Source organism: Zerene cesonia, chromosome 24, assembly GCF_012273895.1.
Source record: "Zerene cesonia ecotype Mississippi chromosome 24, Zerene_cesonia_1.1, whole genome shotgun sequence".
NCBI lineage: Eukaryota > Metazoa > Arthropoda > Insecta > Lepidoptera > Pieridae > Zerene > Zerene cesonia.
Genome location: NC_052125.1, coordinates 1,343,034 through 1,359,667, shown reverse-complemented (window position 1 = coordinate 1,359,667; position 16,634 = coordinate 1,343,034). Strand labels below are relative to the sequence as shown.

Genomic DNA, 16,634 nt, shown 5'->3' with positions numbered 1-16,634 from the left:
GTAATAAATGTTATTTGCAGTTAACAATTTTCTTTTTTCTTTATTACAATATTTATGGCAAGACTAGGTATATAAAGAATATATTACATGCCTATAAGCATAAAAACTTTGATATGTAAAGTGCCTTCTTTATTTTACAATCCTTGTATATATTCATGAATGATTCTTTTGCAGTTTCCAACAAGTTGCATGAAAAATATTTTTATAGAACAATTTTTAACCGACGTTACCAAAAACGAAGGAGGTACTCAATTTGATTTCCTGTTTTGTTACTCGATAACTCCTTGGGTTTTCAATCTATTTGTGCTTGATGGAATATTGTTCATTGGTCCTATTTTTGGACCTTTTTGGTCTTACATTTGGTCCTATTTTTAGGTGGTACCTAACCATCTTACCCAGGGCCGTAGTTAACTTTTTTGTAGGAAGGGATTATTGATTATTTAAATTATTCAAATATATGTTAAACACACACACACAGACACAAAAGAGAGCATAAACACATAGAAATATGCACGTCCTCACCTGTTCTTTAAGGAGCATAGCCTGTTGTCGCTTTATTTCTCTCTCCTAAAACAAAATTGCCCACTTCACTACATTTATCGTTCAAAATGCTATAGCAATCGAATTTAGATCTACTGTACATAGCAATACGGTAGACATTTATCTAAGTATCGGGCATTCAACGCCATCTATGATGTTTGTGATAAAAATGTTATACTTATTCAATAATAATTTACTAAGAATTTATGGTATGGTAATGGGTCACAAAAGATTGAGAACAATTTATTCAAATACTAATTAATATAATAAGAGAATCTAAAAAAACGATTAATTTACAGAATCAACTAAATTTCTCACTTTATACAGAATATCCATACAAAAGGAAATACTTTAATCCTGGAAATCCTAATCAGGATAAACTCATGAAATTATTGTACTGTCACCGATCCTTGATAATTGTACAGATTTGAATTTAATCTGTTCGTTAAAGATGTTTTAAAAACGATAAACGAGGTCAAGCTAATAAAACCGTGTTACAATATGTATTAAAAAATTGTCCTGTATGTTCGTTGGAGCTGTTTCATAACTTTAACCATGTTACATTACATATTCTTAAAACAAATTAAATAATTGTCTGTTACTATGTTATCAAATCAATCTTAAAACCATACAAATCGAATTTGACTGCCTTCTACATCCTCAATTACAATAACTACCTCTTTTATTTCTTTTAGTAATATCATCAAAACACACTATTTAATATTGTCCATCTGGAATTCCGAAATTTTTATGTAATGTAGACAAAATCACGGGCTCCTAGCTAGTTACCTGCTGCCGTTTCGCCTGCTCTTCGACCCTCATTCTCTCGGCGTCTTCTTGCTTTTTCCGTTTAGCCTTTACGTAACATCGAAAGCGAGCAAATTATAAAAAACAGCGAACATGAAACAATAAAAATAAATAAAAAGAAATTAAAATTTGCAAGCGGAGCGGGGTGTACAAGCGTGTATTGTTTTGTGGATAATGCTAGAAAATATTTGAATCTAGAATTTGTAATAAAATACTATGACACATTATTCAGGTAAACACATTGGTTATTTGCTTAATTATCAAAGCTCCATTCAATGCGAATTTTTTATAATTTCATTATCTGTGTCATTATTTTTTATTATAATTATGAATATGATTGACAAAATATGCCAAATATAATTAATATAAATAATTTTCTTTTAATATTTTCATTTATGGCGTTTTTTTTTGTTTGAATAAATAAGATTTAGTCAATAATTTGTATTTTTATTACTTATCATGCAACGTATGCGTGTTAAATATGTATGTATATGCAATTTTATAGGAAAAGTTAGATTTAGTGCTCTCTCTCTGTGCGTAAGATTCTATCCTCAAATAATTTTCACAGTCAACGATTTAAGGGAAATTAGACTGTCTTCTTCGTAATGAAAGTCCATTTTTGCGTGTTATTTGCAGTCAAGATTTTGCGTACAAATTTAAACTTTATTAAACGTACATACGTGTCAGATTTCTTTAAATATTAGTGAAGTGCATTTGACCATTATAACTATTCGGTTATTCAGGTGCAACTAAATAAAAAAGCGTGCATATAAATGTATAGTCAGGTCAGTTTATCCCTAGAGCAAGATCTAGTTATCCGCATGTTAGACATTAATCAAAGACAATCACCGAAGTTAGACCATAGACAAGAATCCAATAACCATAGACCATTGTTAGTTGAAACTGTTAGTTTATCTCAATTCGACGTACCGGACTAGCGTCCTTTGCGAACGGCTGGACGGATATCGATAACGCCCCATCCTTGCCGACGCTGAGTGGTTTCGAATTTTTTTTACTGTCCGACATGCTTTCATCGTCACCACTCAAATCGATTACATCTTTGGGGACCGGTTTCAACATGAGATTTTGCGACATGAACTCATTTTTCGCGTCCAAATACTTCTGTTCCAAACTCTTTGGGTCGTCGACCTTTTTGTCGACCTTTTTGGACCAATCGCAGCCATTTATAAACTCTGATATCCGCGAATACGAATCGATCAACTTTTCCAGATTGTTCTCTTTTTCCGGCGGCTTTTGCGAGCGCTTCTCCGCCGCCTTTGTTAGCGAGAAATCGAAGTATTTATCGCTCGCTCGCTTCGGCAGATCGAAAGCGGCTTTCTCAGCGAAATCCTTCATTTTGTCCAACGCGTTGTACTCTTCCGGCTCCGCCTTCCACATCCCCTGTTCGTAATTCAAACTTTTGATCGGCGTGTCTTTGCCGCTGACGGGGATGAGGGACAGACTGATCTGCGGCATCGTTCTGTCTCGCTTGCCCATCACAACGTCTGGAACTTTCCACTCGTCTTTTATTGGCAACGCCTCTATCGTCAACTGCGTTCTATTTTTGTTGATATGCTGTTTTGAATTGTCGACGGGTTAATATTTGCACTCAGCTGTATTATCAATTGGATCGTTTGACAACATTGTCAATTTTAGGTGTTAGATAGACAGTACAGCCCAAATAGGTTACATAAATACATGTATACTATACATACACACACACTAGGCTATTTGACTACATATATATATCATACACACATATAAATACCGTATAAAACACAATAACCCGTTTTAGAACCTTTGTCGATAATTTTGATTGAATATGAATTATTAACGTAATTATGACAGTATTACCCACCAGCTATGTTGCCACACTAATAAATACAAATTTACGTTATTTCGTGGTTATTACCCCTGCAGTGCTAATTTGAACCCTGAGATACTGTAAAACGTAGTCAAACAGCCTACATTAAAGCTAGACCAAATTACCGACTACTAAAATACAAAATATCTTTCTACTAATGTGAGCACAATGTTGCCAAGCATCAAATTGATAATAAAATAGACAAACACAAGCACATTTATTTTAAACATAGATACAAAATACCTACGCCTCTATATTATAGCACTTTTGTACTAATAAAACTTTTTACCCTTAGTGCATCGCATTAAGGATAAAAAGTTTTATTTCATCTTGCAAGTGCTATCAATAAAAATAAACTTAACTTTAACTTTAATTTTTTTTGACTGAATTTATTTAGGACAGTTTAAAAAAGAAAATAAATTGAGAAATTTAATAATAATATAAATTTAATTATATATATATTTAACAAGGAGAGGAATATAAATTTTTAACAAGGAGAGCCTTAAGAGAGATAGAGATACGGTAAACTATACATTTTTTTTATATGTCAATATTCCATACTAAATACGCCCATAGTTTAGTCTGATTAAAAAAAAAAAAAAACATCAGAATGACATAAAGGACAAATTAAAAAAAAGAAACTGTTTCAAACCAGTGCGATAACATAGAGGCGGTCTACGATACAGTACAACCTACGCAGTTGGAATGGACATAAATAAATAAATAACTAACCTCTAATAATTGCTGACTCCTCACTTCCTTTTCTCGCTTCACTATTTCCGCTTTTTCCGATCTCTCTAGTTCGCGAACCAGGCGCGCCTGAATTATATAATTACATAGGTTAATATATTGTAGGAATACCACTGCTCGAAACGGTGAAGGAAAACATCTTTAGGAAACCGGCATGACATCTGCCAACCGTGTAGTAGTAATATAAATCCTACTAAAATTATAAATGCGAAAGTTTGTAAGGATGTGTGTGTGTGTTAGTTACTCTTTCACGCAAAAACGAATGAACTGATTGCAATGAAATTTGGTACGTAGACAGCTGAGCAACTGGAATAACATATAGGCAAATTTTTATTTCAATATTCCTACGGGATACGGCCTTACGCGGGTGAAACCGCGGGGAGCAGGTAGTATAATAAAATACATGTCACATTTTTAATAGAGCGCCATCTCTTGGATGCTTCACCGCGGTAAAATGTACCCTGTGATCCGCTCTAGCCATCATAGCTTATTTTTTGGTGACGGCACAAGGGTCAGCTCGCGCCGGTATACATGTTCATGGGTGGTGGTGCGCTTACCATCAGGCGCACCACCAGCTCAGCTATATATCGATTCCCATAGCGACCTGATCTCTATTGCGGTGCGAGGCGTCGCGGCGCGCGTCGCGCGCGGCCTGCTGGCGCCGCGCCAGCTCGATGCGGCGCTCCAGCGGCGGCGGCGTGGCGCGGGCGCCGCCCAGCGCCGCCAGCGCACGCGCCTCCTCCAACCTGCAACACATTTTTTTTTTTACAAAAATCTATATTGCAAAAAGTATTTACTTTTAGAAATTAAAAACTTTTTAACGGCTTTTAAACGCGATTTATTTATTATATTACTAACCCGACGTTTCGAACACTTTACAGCGAGCGTGGTTTTACGTGATCAGTCTCACCGTGAGACTGATCACGTAAAATCGCGTTTAAAATCCGTTAAAAAGTTTTTAATTTCTGAATTTATAATACTCGCGTAAAATCAAACACAAGAAAATACTAAGTATTTACTTATACAGCCAAGTTCGAAAATGAGGTTATCATTTATATTAAGGTATTTTCCGTGTTTGGTATATCGTATCATTTTATTGGGGACGTGTATTTTTGTGATTCTCTCTTTATTTGAAAAGTCATGCGTCCCATTTAGATTTGGCCTAGTTCTAACAATTTTTAGGCGGTTTAATTAAAAAAAAATAAATAATAAATAAACACAATATTTCTCTGTTTTATTTAAAACTTTTGACAAGACAGATGTTAAGATTCCCTGCGGCCCGAAACACTTAGTATCCACCTGCATGTCTGACTGACCACATACATTTTTTGAATTTCGAGAATAAATAAACTGGCCGCACACAAAACAAACAAACCTCTTGGCTATGTCCGTCTCGGAGAAGACGAGCGGCTCGCCGTCGGTCGCCTGCGCGTACTCGCCCAGCAGCGTGCGCGCGCTGAACGTGAAGTTGTCCAGCGACAGCGCGGGGCACGGGTTCGCTTCCAGGAACTACGCAATATATATATAATGTTTATATTTAATTTAATTGTTCTCACAACACTCGCCTTCCATCCATTTATTCCATTACAAAATTCATACCATAAAAATACTGCGTTACGACGTGAAAGAAGGACAAACAACCAAACAGTTTCGCAATTATAATCATCCTAATGAATAATGACGGACAATGATAGTTAAATTCATATTGTATTCGATTTTTAAAAAGATACTCTCTCTACGGTTACAAATTTTATCAACTAAAAATACGCACATTCTGCAACTCCTGCGTCGATTTGATTTGCAGATTTGAGTGCGGTTCTGGCGGCGTGTAGCTCACGTCACCTTTGATGTTACAGTTCCGCGAGAGACCCTTTATTACTGTCACTCGTTTCCAACCTGAGAAAAATGACAAATATATAAATTGTAAAATATACTGGCAGTAAATAGTGGTTTAGATTTTTTATATGTCTGCGGATGCACTGCCCGCGCTATGGGATAAGGGATAAGGAAAGGATTGACCAGTGGAAAGATGGAATAGGCAGGGAAGGGTGAGGAAAAGGAAACTCGCCTCCGCCTCCCCCACTCACCGTACGAAACACAGTAGCTTGCTACTATGTCACGTAATTTTTTACAAACACCTCCGTATATACCAAGTTTTTAACGCACTTTCAATACTAGAACTAGTTATAAAATAAACTAGGGAAAACGCGTTGTAACGAAAAACGTGTTTTAAATGCAACATATATTTGAAATACTGAATGAATGAATGAATGAATTTCTTTATAAAGCAAATAATATACAGGCGAACAAAAATCTCAAAACAATTAGCAAAAGGCAGTCTTATCGCTAGCTAGCGATCTCTACCAGGCAACCCTAACAATAAAGGAAAACAAACTATATATCCATCTATAGTATAGAAAATAACGCCAAAACACCAAAATAGACCTAAAATCCCCCATCTACCTATTATTCCCATATCAAATTATATAAAAACATATCAGAATCCTGAAGCAATTCCAAATCGTACCTAAAGCCAGCGGCAGCCTCAGCAGAGCGTCCAACTTCCTGCCGCTGTCGCTCGCGTCCGAGTCGGACGGATTGCTGTCCGACTGCTGGCACTCCGAGTCAGTGCTGCCACCTTCGCCGACTAGCACGCGTAGCTTCTCCTAAAAATATTCAATATTAAATAACGTAGAGTATATAAATAATAATAAATTCTACTATAATCCTACTATCCTACTAATATTATAAATGCGAAAGTTTGTAAGGATGTGTGTGTGTTTGTTGCTCTTTCACGCAAAAACCACTGAACCGATTGCAATGAAATTTGTTACGTAGACAGCTGGACAAGTGGAATAACATATAGGCAACTTTTTATCCCGATATTCCTACAGGATACGGACTTACGCGGGGCGCAGCTAGTACATAATAAAATAAATACAGAATTAATCACAACAAAGTTTAAATCAAAATCGCTTTTGCCTGTGTGTCTGTATGCTTAGATCTTTAGCACTGTAGCACTCAGGGATCACGTGCTTATACAAAGGTGAAATAATTTTTGAAATTGGTCCCCTACTTCCTGTAATTAGCGCGTTCAAACAAACGATCAGAAAACCTATCAGCTTTATATTTCATGCTATATAATTTATTTATTTAGGTTCATCAGCTGTTGTTGCATATACATTTTCTCTCAATACAAAAAAAAAAGGTTTAGTAATACACATTATATGCACAACAATTAGAGATAAGCACAACATTCAACAAAAACAAACAAGTATAACTAAGGTAATATAATGGATATATACATTATACACACAGGTATTTATGGAAATTCAAATTCATTGTCCTTAAAATGTATAAACAAAAAAGTATTCAACAAATTTATTAATTACAATTGTCTTTACCATTGATATTTATATAAATATCACGATTAATGCAGAAGTTTTCAAACAAAATATATCAAATAATATTATTTAGCTAGCTTATATAAATTAATTAACTAGCTTTCCGCCCGCGGTTTCGCCCGCGTGGTATTCGGTTATATCGCTTTCATCTCCCTATTTCAACTCCTTATATAAATATAATCTATGGCTGTGAGTGACATTGACATTTGTTACTCGCGTTTTAAAAAAAAGGAAAATTAAATGTACATTATTCAATATTTCTGAGAGATTTCTTAATATTTTTTTCCGTAAGAACCTTCTCCTAATAATAACAAATACAACAAAAAAAGAATTAGTGAAATCGATCCAGCCATTCACGCGTGATGCCGTGACCAAGGAAAACGGGTTTCATTTTTATATATATAGATTAAATTAATATATCTTACCAAATCAGTCTCCCCCAACAGCTGGTGCGCCAACGCGGGGCGAAGCCCTAGAGCCCTACTTTGAGCTAACAGCGAAGCAACGGTGTTCTTCTTGGGTTTGCTGACCCCCCGGCCCAGGTTCCGTGGACGACCCTCCCGGGCGGGCCAGGGGGGGACGGCTGGAAAATTGTCTTAAATTAATATCTTATAATCCATCATTATGTGTAAAATTATTATATAAAGATTAATATATTGTGTTAAAATATTTTGATCCAACGTAAAAAGCATTCTCTTATATGAGAGTGGAAACGTGAAGAGTCATCAAAGACAAAGCAGTGAATCCAGGTCTTTGTCAACCGATGCCTCCGATAAATTCTCAGAATTTACTGGCCTGAACAGATCTCCAATCAACGACTGTTAGATCGTTGATTTATCGACAAATCCTATGCCGTTAATGGACATGGATCGGCCACACTCGGACGGAATAGACGGAATAGTGAAGTCCCGTGTCCCCTAGTGGGGTATGGGGCAGATGATATACATCTGTTTCACTGTTCGATTTTCTTTATGGACAAGTAGGTGATCAGCCTTCTGTATCCTACCAGACCGAGACATTTTTTTTTATTATCCCCACCGGGAATCGAACCCAGGACCTCTCGGTTCTACGCTCACGCGTTTACCACTGTACCAAGGAGGCGGTCAACGGACGGAATGCGTCACATATACTAAGTAAGTCATCATCAGGAACCACAGCAGCATGCTACTATTTCACACCGGTTTTCTATACGGATGTGGTACTTCCCCGATGCGAGCTGGCCCAATTCGTGCCGAAGCGTGCTCGACTCCCATAAATAGTACAATAAAGAATAAATAATACTACAATCCCACTCACATTCGCTGTCCTCACTGCCACTGGAGCGCGGCCTTGGGCACTCGGGCTGCGAATTCGGTTCGGGCGCCACGCGGCGGGGCTTCGCCCCCGGTTTGCGGCGAGCTGCAAGCAAAACATAAGATTAATGAATAATAATTTTAATTGGAAATGACTAAATAGAAGCACTCTTCCAATTGGATATATTCATGTAAATAAATAAATGAACTAACAATATTCATGTGGCAAGCACAGTCAATCATTTAATTAACAGCCTAGCCTCTTTATTGAATCTTAGTAAATGGCTTTTTCAACAGAAAACTAGACTCACAGTCATACTTGTCTCAAACAAAACTCTGCCTATGCGTCTATTAGTAGACTTTTTCAATAAACGTGTACAATAGACTTTGAACATTATTGCTACGAATTAAGGTGTTATTTTGAATTAATGTTTTGTACACCGACGTTTGGACATTTTTTTACAACGTTCTAACAGGCGACTATTGAGTCTCTTTGCTTTTAGTATATTATACTAAACGCTCGTCCCGGCTCCGCTCGGATTTCGAAATTTCAGTTTAATCCCAAGGATTTAATCGGAATAAAAAGTATCCAATCACCCAAATCAGCTCATACCGTTTTTATACCAAACTAGCTGCGCCCCACAGTTTCACCCGCGTCAGTCCGTATCCCGTAGGAATATTGCGATAAAAAGTTGCCTATATGTTATTCCAGTTGTCCAGCTGTCTGCGTACCAAATTTCATTGCAATCGGTCCAGTAGTTTTTACGTGAAAGAGCAACAATCACACACACATCCTTACAAACTTTCGCATTTATAATATTAGTAGGATAAAGTAGAATAGGAAGTAGGATTAATATATAGTAGGATAGGATTTCATCAAAGTCCGTTAAGTTGTTTCAGCGTGATTGACGGAACATATACGCGAAGTAGTAAGTATGGATGGATGTATGGATGTTTGAACTCTTTCCCGCGAAAACATCAAGTCGAATATTTGAAATTTAGTACAGAGATACATTAGTATAGATAAGCACATAGGCTACTTCCGGGTACCAAGCGAGTGACGCCGCGGGTTACAGCTAGTACTAAATAAATGTTATATTACATACATATTCTATCGTTGGACGCACTCAAGGAACTACTGAGTGAGGTCAGCCTCGACAACGCGTCCGATGCTTGAGAATTCGCTGAAAATAAGTAAATAAAAATTATTATTCATATATTAAGTCCTTTATTTACTTCATTTTTCTATGTATAACTCAAAGGTGTGTGACTAACAGTTATCTATTAAGGCACAGCCAAAATCACTGGAGATGTTATCATTGGAATTGTGATATCTCCATCTCCGTGACGGCTGGACCGATTTTATGAAATTTTGCGTGTTTGGTAGGTCTAAGAATCGCCAACAGCGTTTGACGGGACAGCTGTTAGACTATATAAACAATCACAATGATTTCCTTAAACAAAAAACTATTAAAGCCCTTTTATCAGGCTAGCATAAAGAGTGTATGGATTTTTTTTTCTCATTTATAAAAACATTTCAATGCTATAAAACTAAAAATTAAATGAGTGTATGGATTTCAAATAACAGATAGAAAATTACAATAAAATAAAAACATATTCAGACAGCATTTTTGTTTTTATAATAATAATTTTTGTTACAAAATAAACTATTTATTTATAAGATAAAACCATATTCCAATAATAAAGATAACTATTGCATTTAAATAACAATAAGTTGTTTTTTTATATACAAAACAGATAACAGTAAAAAATAAAACAATAGAAAACCTAAGGCGGAATTCTATGTCGCCATTTTTTTTCTTTATTTAAATAAAAAAAAATACAGATAAAAATACCTCATGGTGTATATGGCTTATACTATTTGTATATTTTTCTGTTGATTATGAGTTTAGAACTTATTATTATTTGTAAGCTAAAATTTATTGAACTTACGTGGTGTAGGTTTTAATGAGAGGTTAAGAGGTGCATCCTCCTCAGTGGATTTAGACCCGCCTAAATCCATGGGGGTTTCTTCTGAGCTAGTGTTCGACTTAGTACTTAAGTTGAGGCCTGAATCTGCTAAAAAAAATAAATTATTTATTAATGATCAATTTTAGGAATACTTGGTAAACATTTTTTCCAAAAAATCAAATTAATAAAACAGTTAATTGAGGCACTCAGAATAAAATTAAACTATGTGCGAATGAATTTTATTTTTTCCATATTATAGATATTAAATACAAATTTTAAATATAAACAATGCGAAGTAATAAAAACAACTAAACATAAAACTATTCAGGAGTATAAAATTCTACTAATATTATAAACTGAAAGTTTCTAAGCATCAATGGATGGACGGATGTTTGTCACTCTTACACGCGAAAACAGCTAACCATATCTATATGAAATTAAGTATAGAGATAGATTATAATCTGTATTAACACATAGGCCATTTTCACCCGGGTACCAGGCGAGAGACGCCGCGGGTTACAGCCAGTATCTAATATATAAAATTCTCGTGTCACAGTTTTCGTTGCCATACTTCTCCTAAACGGCTTGACCGATTTTCATGAAATTTTTTGTGCTTATCCGGTATCTATGAGAATCGGCCAACATCTACTTTTCATACCCCTAAATGATAAGAGTAAGGCAGAACATCGGAGGCCCGTTTCCTTTTCCTCACCCGTCCTAGTCCGTTCCTTCTTTCCAGTCGTTAATCCTTTCCTTTTCCCTTACCCCATAAAAGCGGGCAGCGCATTCACAGAGGTACTACCTTTGCGAATGTTTATGGGCGGTGGTGATCGCTTACCATCAGGTGAACCACCAGCTCAGCTGCCCGCTATGACATAAAAAAAAAAGAACAGCGTTTGCCGGGTGCAACTAGTCAATAACTAGTCGCAAGCACTAACCTGCTGTGTTGGCACCCGCTAGCTGTCTTTCAAGTGCCGCCAAACTCACGCCGCTCTGACTGGCTATCGTTTGTAGCAATTCTCGAGATATACCTGATTCAATTAAATTATATTAATGTTTATTATATTGCTTTCTTAGTTTTATTGCATTCAGTTGAAATCCTACTAATATTGTAAATGCGAAAGTTTGTAAGAATGTGTGTGTGTGTGTGTGTGTGTGTGTGTGTGTGCGTGTGTGTGTGTGTGTGTGTGTGTGTTTGTGTTTGTTGCTTTTTCACGCAAAAACTACTGAACCGATAGCAATGAAATTAGGTACGTAGACAGTTGGACAATTGGAATAACATATAGGCAATTTTTTCATCCCGATATTCCTACGGGATACGGACTTACGCGAGCGAAACCGCGGGGCGCAGGATGTGCTTTAGTGCTTTATAAATGAGGAAAATTTTGAAGAGATTTTTTTTAGAAAAAAAATTGATTCGATGATTTAGGGCGCAATTCGAACCCGTGTTTTTGTTTTGTCAAACCAACGCGGGTTCGAATCCCATCTCGTTATCAAACAACATAATTACTATTATTATACATATATTTTAATTATGCTAATTAAAATAAAATCAGTTTAAACGAAGGTTATTGGTAAAGCAGTTTTAAATATAGTTATAAAAACTAAGAAAAAGTGAAGGAAAAAATCGTGAGGAAACCGGCATGTCCAAGAATCAAAAGTTCGACGACATGTGACATCTGCCAACCCGCACTTGGCCAGCGTGGTGGATCATGGCCCGAACCCTCACCGGAGGCCTGTGTCCCAGCAGTGGGAATATAATATATGGGCTGATGATGATGACATCCACATAATTGTCAAAACAAATCACAACAATATAACATAATATAACATAGTTTATAATACAATCAATTTGAATAATGTTTAATTACTAAATATCTTTATATACAATGGTTATCACTACATAGTATAAAACTAAGTCACTTTCTCTGTCCCTATATCCCTATGTATGCTTTAATCTTTAAAACTACGCAACGGGTTTAAATGCGTTTTTTTTAATAGATAGGGTGATTCCAAAGTTAACCTATAGAGTAATACTAGCGGTCCGCCCCGGCTTCGCCCACCACCATGTATGTACCACACATAGCCTTTCTCAATAAATGGGCTCTCAATCTCACACTGAAAGAATTTTTCAAATCGGACTAGTAGTTCCTGAGATTAGTGCGCTCAAACAAACAAACTCTTCAGCTGTATTAGTAAAGGTATCTATTAAACTACTCCGAATTTAACACATGCGCAGCCGCGGACAAAAGCTTGAAAAATAAATGAATTATGAATATAACATCCATATACCTGCGTAGTCTGATAAATTCGGCGGTGGGGTCGCTGCGAGGGAGTTAGTCCGATCCGGTTTGTTGGGTAACCTTATAACTTCCACGGATGACCGAGAATTGCCATACTCGTCCTGCAAATAAAACATTAAAATTACAATAAGGAAATATTAAAAAAATGAAATACTATTAGTTTATACTAGTAGTTCGTCCCGTTTTTTTAAACAAAACCTTACCACTTTTTGTCGCTTGTTGGGTAAAGGTGTGCTCCGATCGCTGGAGGGATGTAGAGATACATGCGGCGGATCGAGAGATATTGTCTTCTTGCGGCCTCGGTTCGTTGACCCCGCTGGTACCTAAGTGAGTCAATAAATTACCCATAATTAATATAATTATTAAGTAAAATTAATAGTTTTGTCATCAGTAGTATAAAAAATTTAATTAGAAAATTGAAATAGTTTTAAATTTGTTAATCCTACTAATCCTACTTCCTACTAATATTATAAATGCGAAAGTTTGTAAGGATGTATGTGTGTGTTTGTTGCTCTTTCACGCAAAAACTACTAATTGCAATGAAATTTGGTACGTAGACGTAGCTGGACAACTGGAATAACATATAGGCATCTTTTTATCTGCTTCTTCTTTTATGCTTTGACTGCATAAACGAAATGTGACCTATTGCCAAGTAGCAGGGGGAGGTCGTAACGTAGGCATGTGTGACGTCACATCAGAGGGAGGGGATTCTTAGTGACAGGCTGTGACTAGTAGGGGGGAGGGGTCAAAAAAAGCCGAATTTCGTGTGACGTAATTTATGGATGGCCTCTTATAAAAGCATGTAACTTTTCAAAATTTCTTCAAAAACATATCTTATTACCTTAGGACCAGTTAGTGAGGAGGTATATTTAATTATTTCAGTATCAGGGGGCAATCGAACTCCGCCTAGCACCGATGCGGGGTCACTGAAAATAAAAAAAAACATTATTATTGTATTTATTTATTTAATATATCATATTTTGCCTTAATGATAATAAGCTGAAAAGTTCGTTTATTGACCGCACTATCCCAAGAATAACTGGACCGATTTTAAAAATTTCATTTCTACGGTGATATTTTTATAGATAATTTCTGGTGCCGTTTAAACAAACAATAAATAATCGAGGTAAAGCAACCGTTGGTATGGTCATGAATTTGATGGGCGGCTAATTTATGCAGCTTCTCAATAGCTTATTCGTAAAGAACGCTTTGTGCAAATTCGACTTGCCCTTGACAGATTATCAAACAATCGACTTATTTATGAATTTATAAAAAACATATATGAAATATAATAAAAATAAAACTATTATCATACCCTCCTTCCAGAGCAGCACTAAAGAAGAAATAAGAAATGGAATAATTAAAATGAAATAATTTTATATATTTATTCTATAGTTTATTGCATACATAGAAGATAGAGAAGGAATACAGAAGGAACATATAATAAAAGAAAAACATGTACAAATGGCGGTCTTATCGCTGGGTAGCGATCTCTTTCAGACTACCAAATGCAATGCGTAGGAAGAGATATTTAAGGAGGTGGGTGAGCAAACAATAAGGCGTTAAAAGAGAACTGTAAAAATTAGTAAAATTATCTAAAAATGTTAAATAATAAATATGTTTAGAAAAGCTAAAAAACATGTTTAAATGATATATTACACTAAATCGTCTCATATGGTCTTATTTTTAAATATTTCTATTTTTATATACTAAAGTATATGCTAGGAAATTATTCCAAACGAATTAAAATTATCAATCCTCGATTAGTGTACATTTTGAATTAAATCTCTCTTTGGATTTTAAACGCGATTTATTCATTATATTATTAACCCGACGTTTCGAACACTTTACAGTGAGCGTGGTCACGGGAAGGCCACGTAAATATTAAATCTGTCTGTTTAAAGTGGGCAAAAATCGATTCTTAGGCCTGTTACATACAGGTGAAGCTAATAAAAGCATGTTATACATATTATATCTCTAGTTATAACCACTCCTTTTAAACATATATCTTTTAAAAGCATTCAAAATGTTAAAATAAAAAGCAGTACTGAAACTTTTAAACTTTAATACTACTGTTTCACATAGCAAATAACTTCCATAAGAGTTTGATCAAATTTAATTGTTTTTTTTTTTAATAAGGAATACAAATTAGATTCATATTTTTGAAGTAAACCAATATTTATATAAGTCAATAAAATAATACCTCAGTAAGTTATGCGGTAGACCAGTGAGGGAGTCGAGTCCACGCCGATCCTTATCAGACCCTGGCATTCCAAAAGGATATAATGGCATGTTCTGAAACAGAAATATAAAATGTATTTATGATATTTTAACTTATCTGCAAAATATTATAGCATTAAACCCATTCCAAATTTGTTTACAAAGTACTATAATTTTAATTACTTCAGGATTAACAGTAACATGAGCCCATCATGCAACAATAAACAATAACTTTTCTCAAATATCTCAAAAATTATTCATTACTTTTTTATTACGATTTTATTTTTCTATTTTTCAAGCATATGAATATCATGAAGCTTCATTTTCTATTTCAGATGGAATTTATATTAAACATACAAATGAAATTTATATTAAAAGCGGATACATAACTTTTTCAATAAGAGAATAAATACTACAGAAGGTAATGCAAGTTATAGTAGGCTCTGTGTTCTTTGATAAATTTTTTGAAAAAAGAAGAAATTTTTTATAAAAGCATTTCAAAGGCTATAAAAACTAAAAATTAAATCTATGTTCTTTGGTTTACCGAGTCATCCTTGGTGACTTGCATAATTTCAATTTATCATAAACTAGCTGCGCCCCGCGGTTTCACTCGCGTAAGTCTGTATCCCGTAGGAATATCGGATTAAAAAGTTGCCTATATGTAATTCCAGTTGTCCAGCTCTACGTACCAAATTTCATTGCAATCGGTTCAGTAGTTTTTGCGTACAGACTTTATAATATTAGTAGGATTAGCAGGATAGGATAGTCTGAAATATATTTAAATAAATAAACAAATAAATAAATAAATCTATTTTATGTTTTAATCCGATCGTATTCATCTATCTGAGTGAATATTACTATATCATAATTACACCACACCTCACCACACCACACTACACTCCACCATACCACACTACACTACACTACACCACACCACACTACACTACACTACACCACACCACACTACACTACACTACACTAGACATTTGGCACAGCTCACCTTGCCCTTAGCAGCGGCGGCCACAGCCGCATGGTAGGCGCCCTGAGCCGCCGCCTGAGCGAGCATCAACTCGCTACGAAGCACTGACAGGTCCCGTTCCTTTTCCTTATTTGATGATTTTCCTGTAAAAGTTTAGAATATTGGTTTATTTTATTTGTGCAAAAATCATAAATAAATTTACTAGTTGCAGCCCGCGGTTTCACCCGCATAAGTCTGTATCCCGTAGGTATATCGGAATAAAAAGTTGTCTATTTGTTATTCCAAATGTCCAGCTATCTATGTACCAATTTCATTGCAATTGCTTCAGTAGTTTTTATGTGAATGAGTAACAAACACACACATACACATACATACATCCTCACTAACTTTCGCATTTATAATATTAGTAGGAAGTAGTATAGGATGCAATGACTAAATAAAATTTATTAAACTGTTTAAATATACTAATCCTACTAACTAACTAAGTGAAATATAGTAAGATAA

General features: G+C 35.4%; 1 protein-coding gene across 1 annotated transcript in view; it reads right to left on the bottom strand.

The window, feature by feature from the left end:
• Positions 1 to 16,634, bottom strand: part of LOC119836340 (bromodomain adjacent to zinc finger domain protein 2B-like) — a 62,284-nt gene that overhangs the window by 18,907 nt on the left and 26,743 nt on the right. Inside the window, exons 8-26 of the mRNA XM_038361642.1 lie at positions 16,152 to 16,273; positions 15,135 to 15,226; positions 14,247 to 14,264; positions 13,773 to 13,857; positions 13,135 to 13,254; positions 12,921 to 13,032; positions 11,567 to 11,659; positions 10,611 to 10,736; positions 9,764 to 9,841; positions 8,662 to 8,763; positions 7,791 to 7,948; positions 6,489 to 6,627; positions 5,733 to 5,857; positions 5,337 to 5,470; positions 4,566 to 4,707; positions 3,944 to 4,030; positions 2,278 to 2,922; positions 1,330 to 1,395; positions 523 to 567 (exon numbers count right to left, since the gene is read on the bottom strand). Coding sequence (XP_038217570.1) covers positions 523 to 567; positions 1,330 to 1,395; positions 2,278 to 2,922; positions 3,944 to 4,030; positions 4,566 to 4,707; positions 5,337 to 5,470; positions 5,733 to 5,857; positions 6,489 to 6,627; positions 7,791 to 7,948; positions 8,662 to 8,763; positions 9,764 to 9,841; positions 10,611 to 10,736; positions 11,567 to 11,659; positions 12,921 to 13,032; positions 13,135 to 13,254; positions 13,773 to 13,857; positions 14,247 to 14,264; positions 15,135 to 15,226; positions 16,152 to 16,273 — 2,489 coding nt within the window. The remainder of the gene's footprint in view (positions 1 to 522; positions 568 to 1,329; positions 1,396 to 2,277; positions 2,923 to 3,943; positions 4,031 to 4,565; positions 4,708 to 5,336; positions 5,471 to 5,732; positions 5,858 to 6,488; positions 6,628 to 7,790; positions 7,949 to 8,661; positions 8,764 to 9,763; positions 9,842 to 10,610; positions 10,737 to 11,566; positions 11,660 to 12,920; positions 13,033 to 13,134; positions 13,255 to 13,772; positions 13,858 to 14,246; positions 14,265 to 15,134; positions 15,227 to 16,151; positions 16,274 to 16,634) is intronic.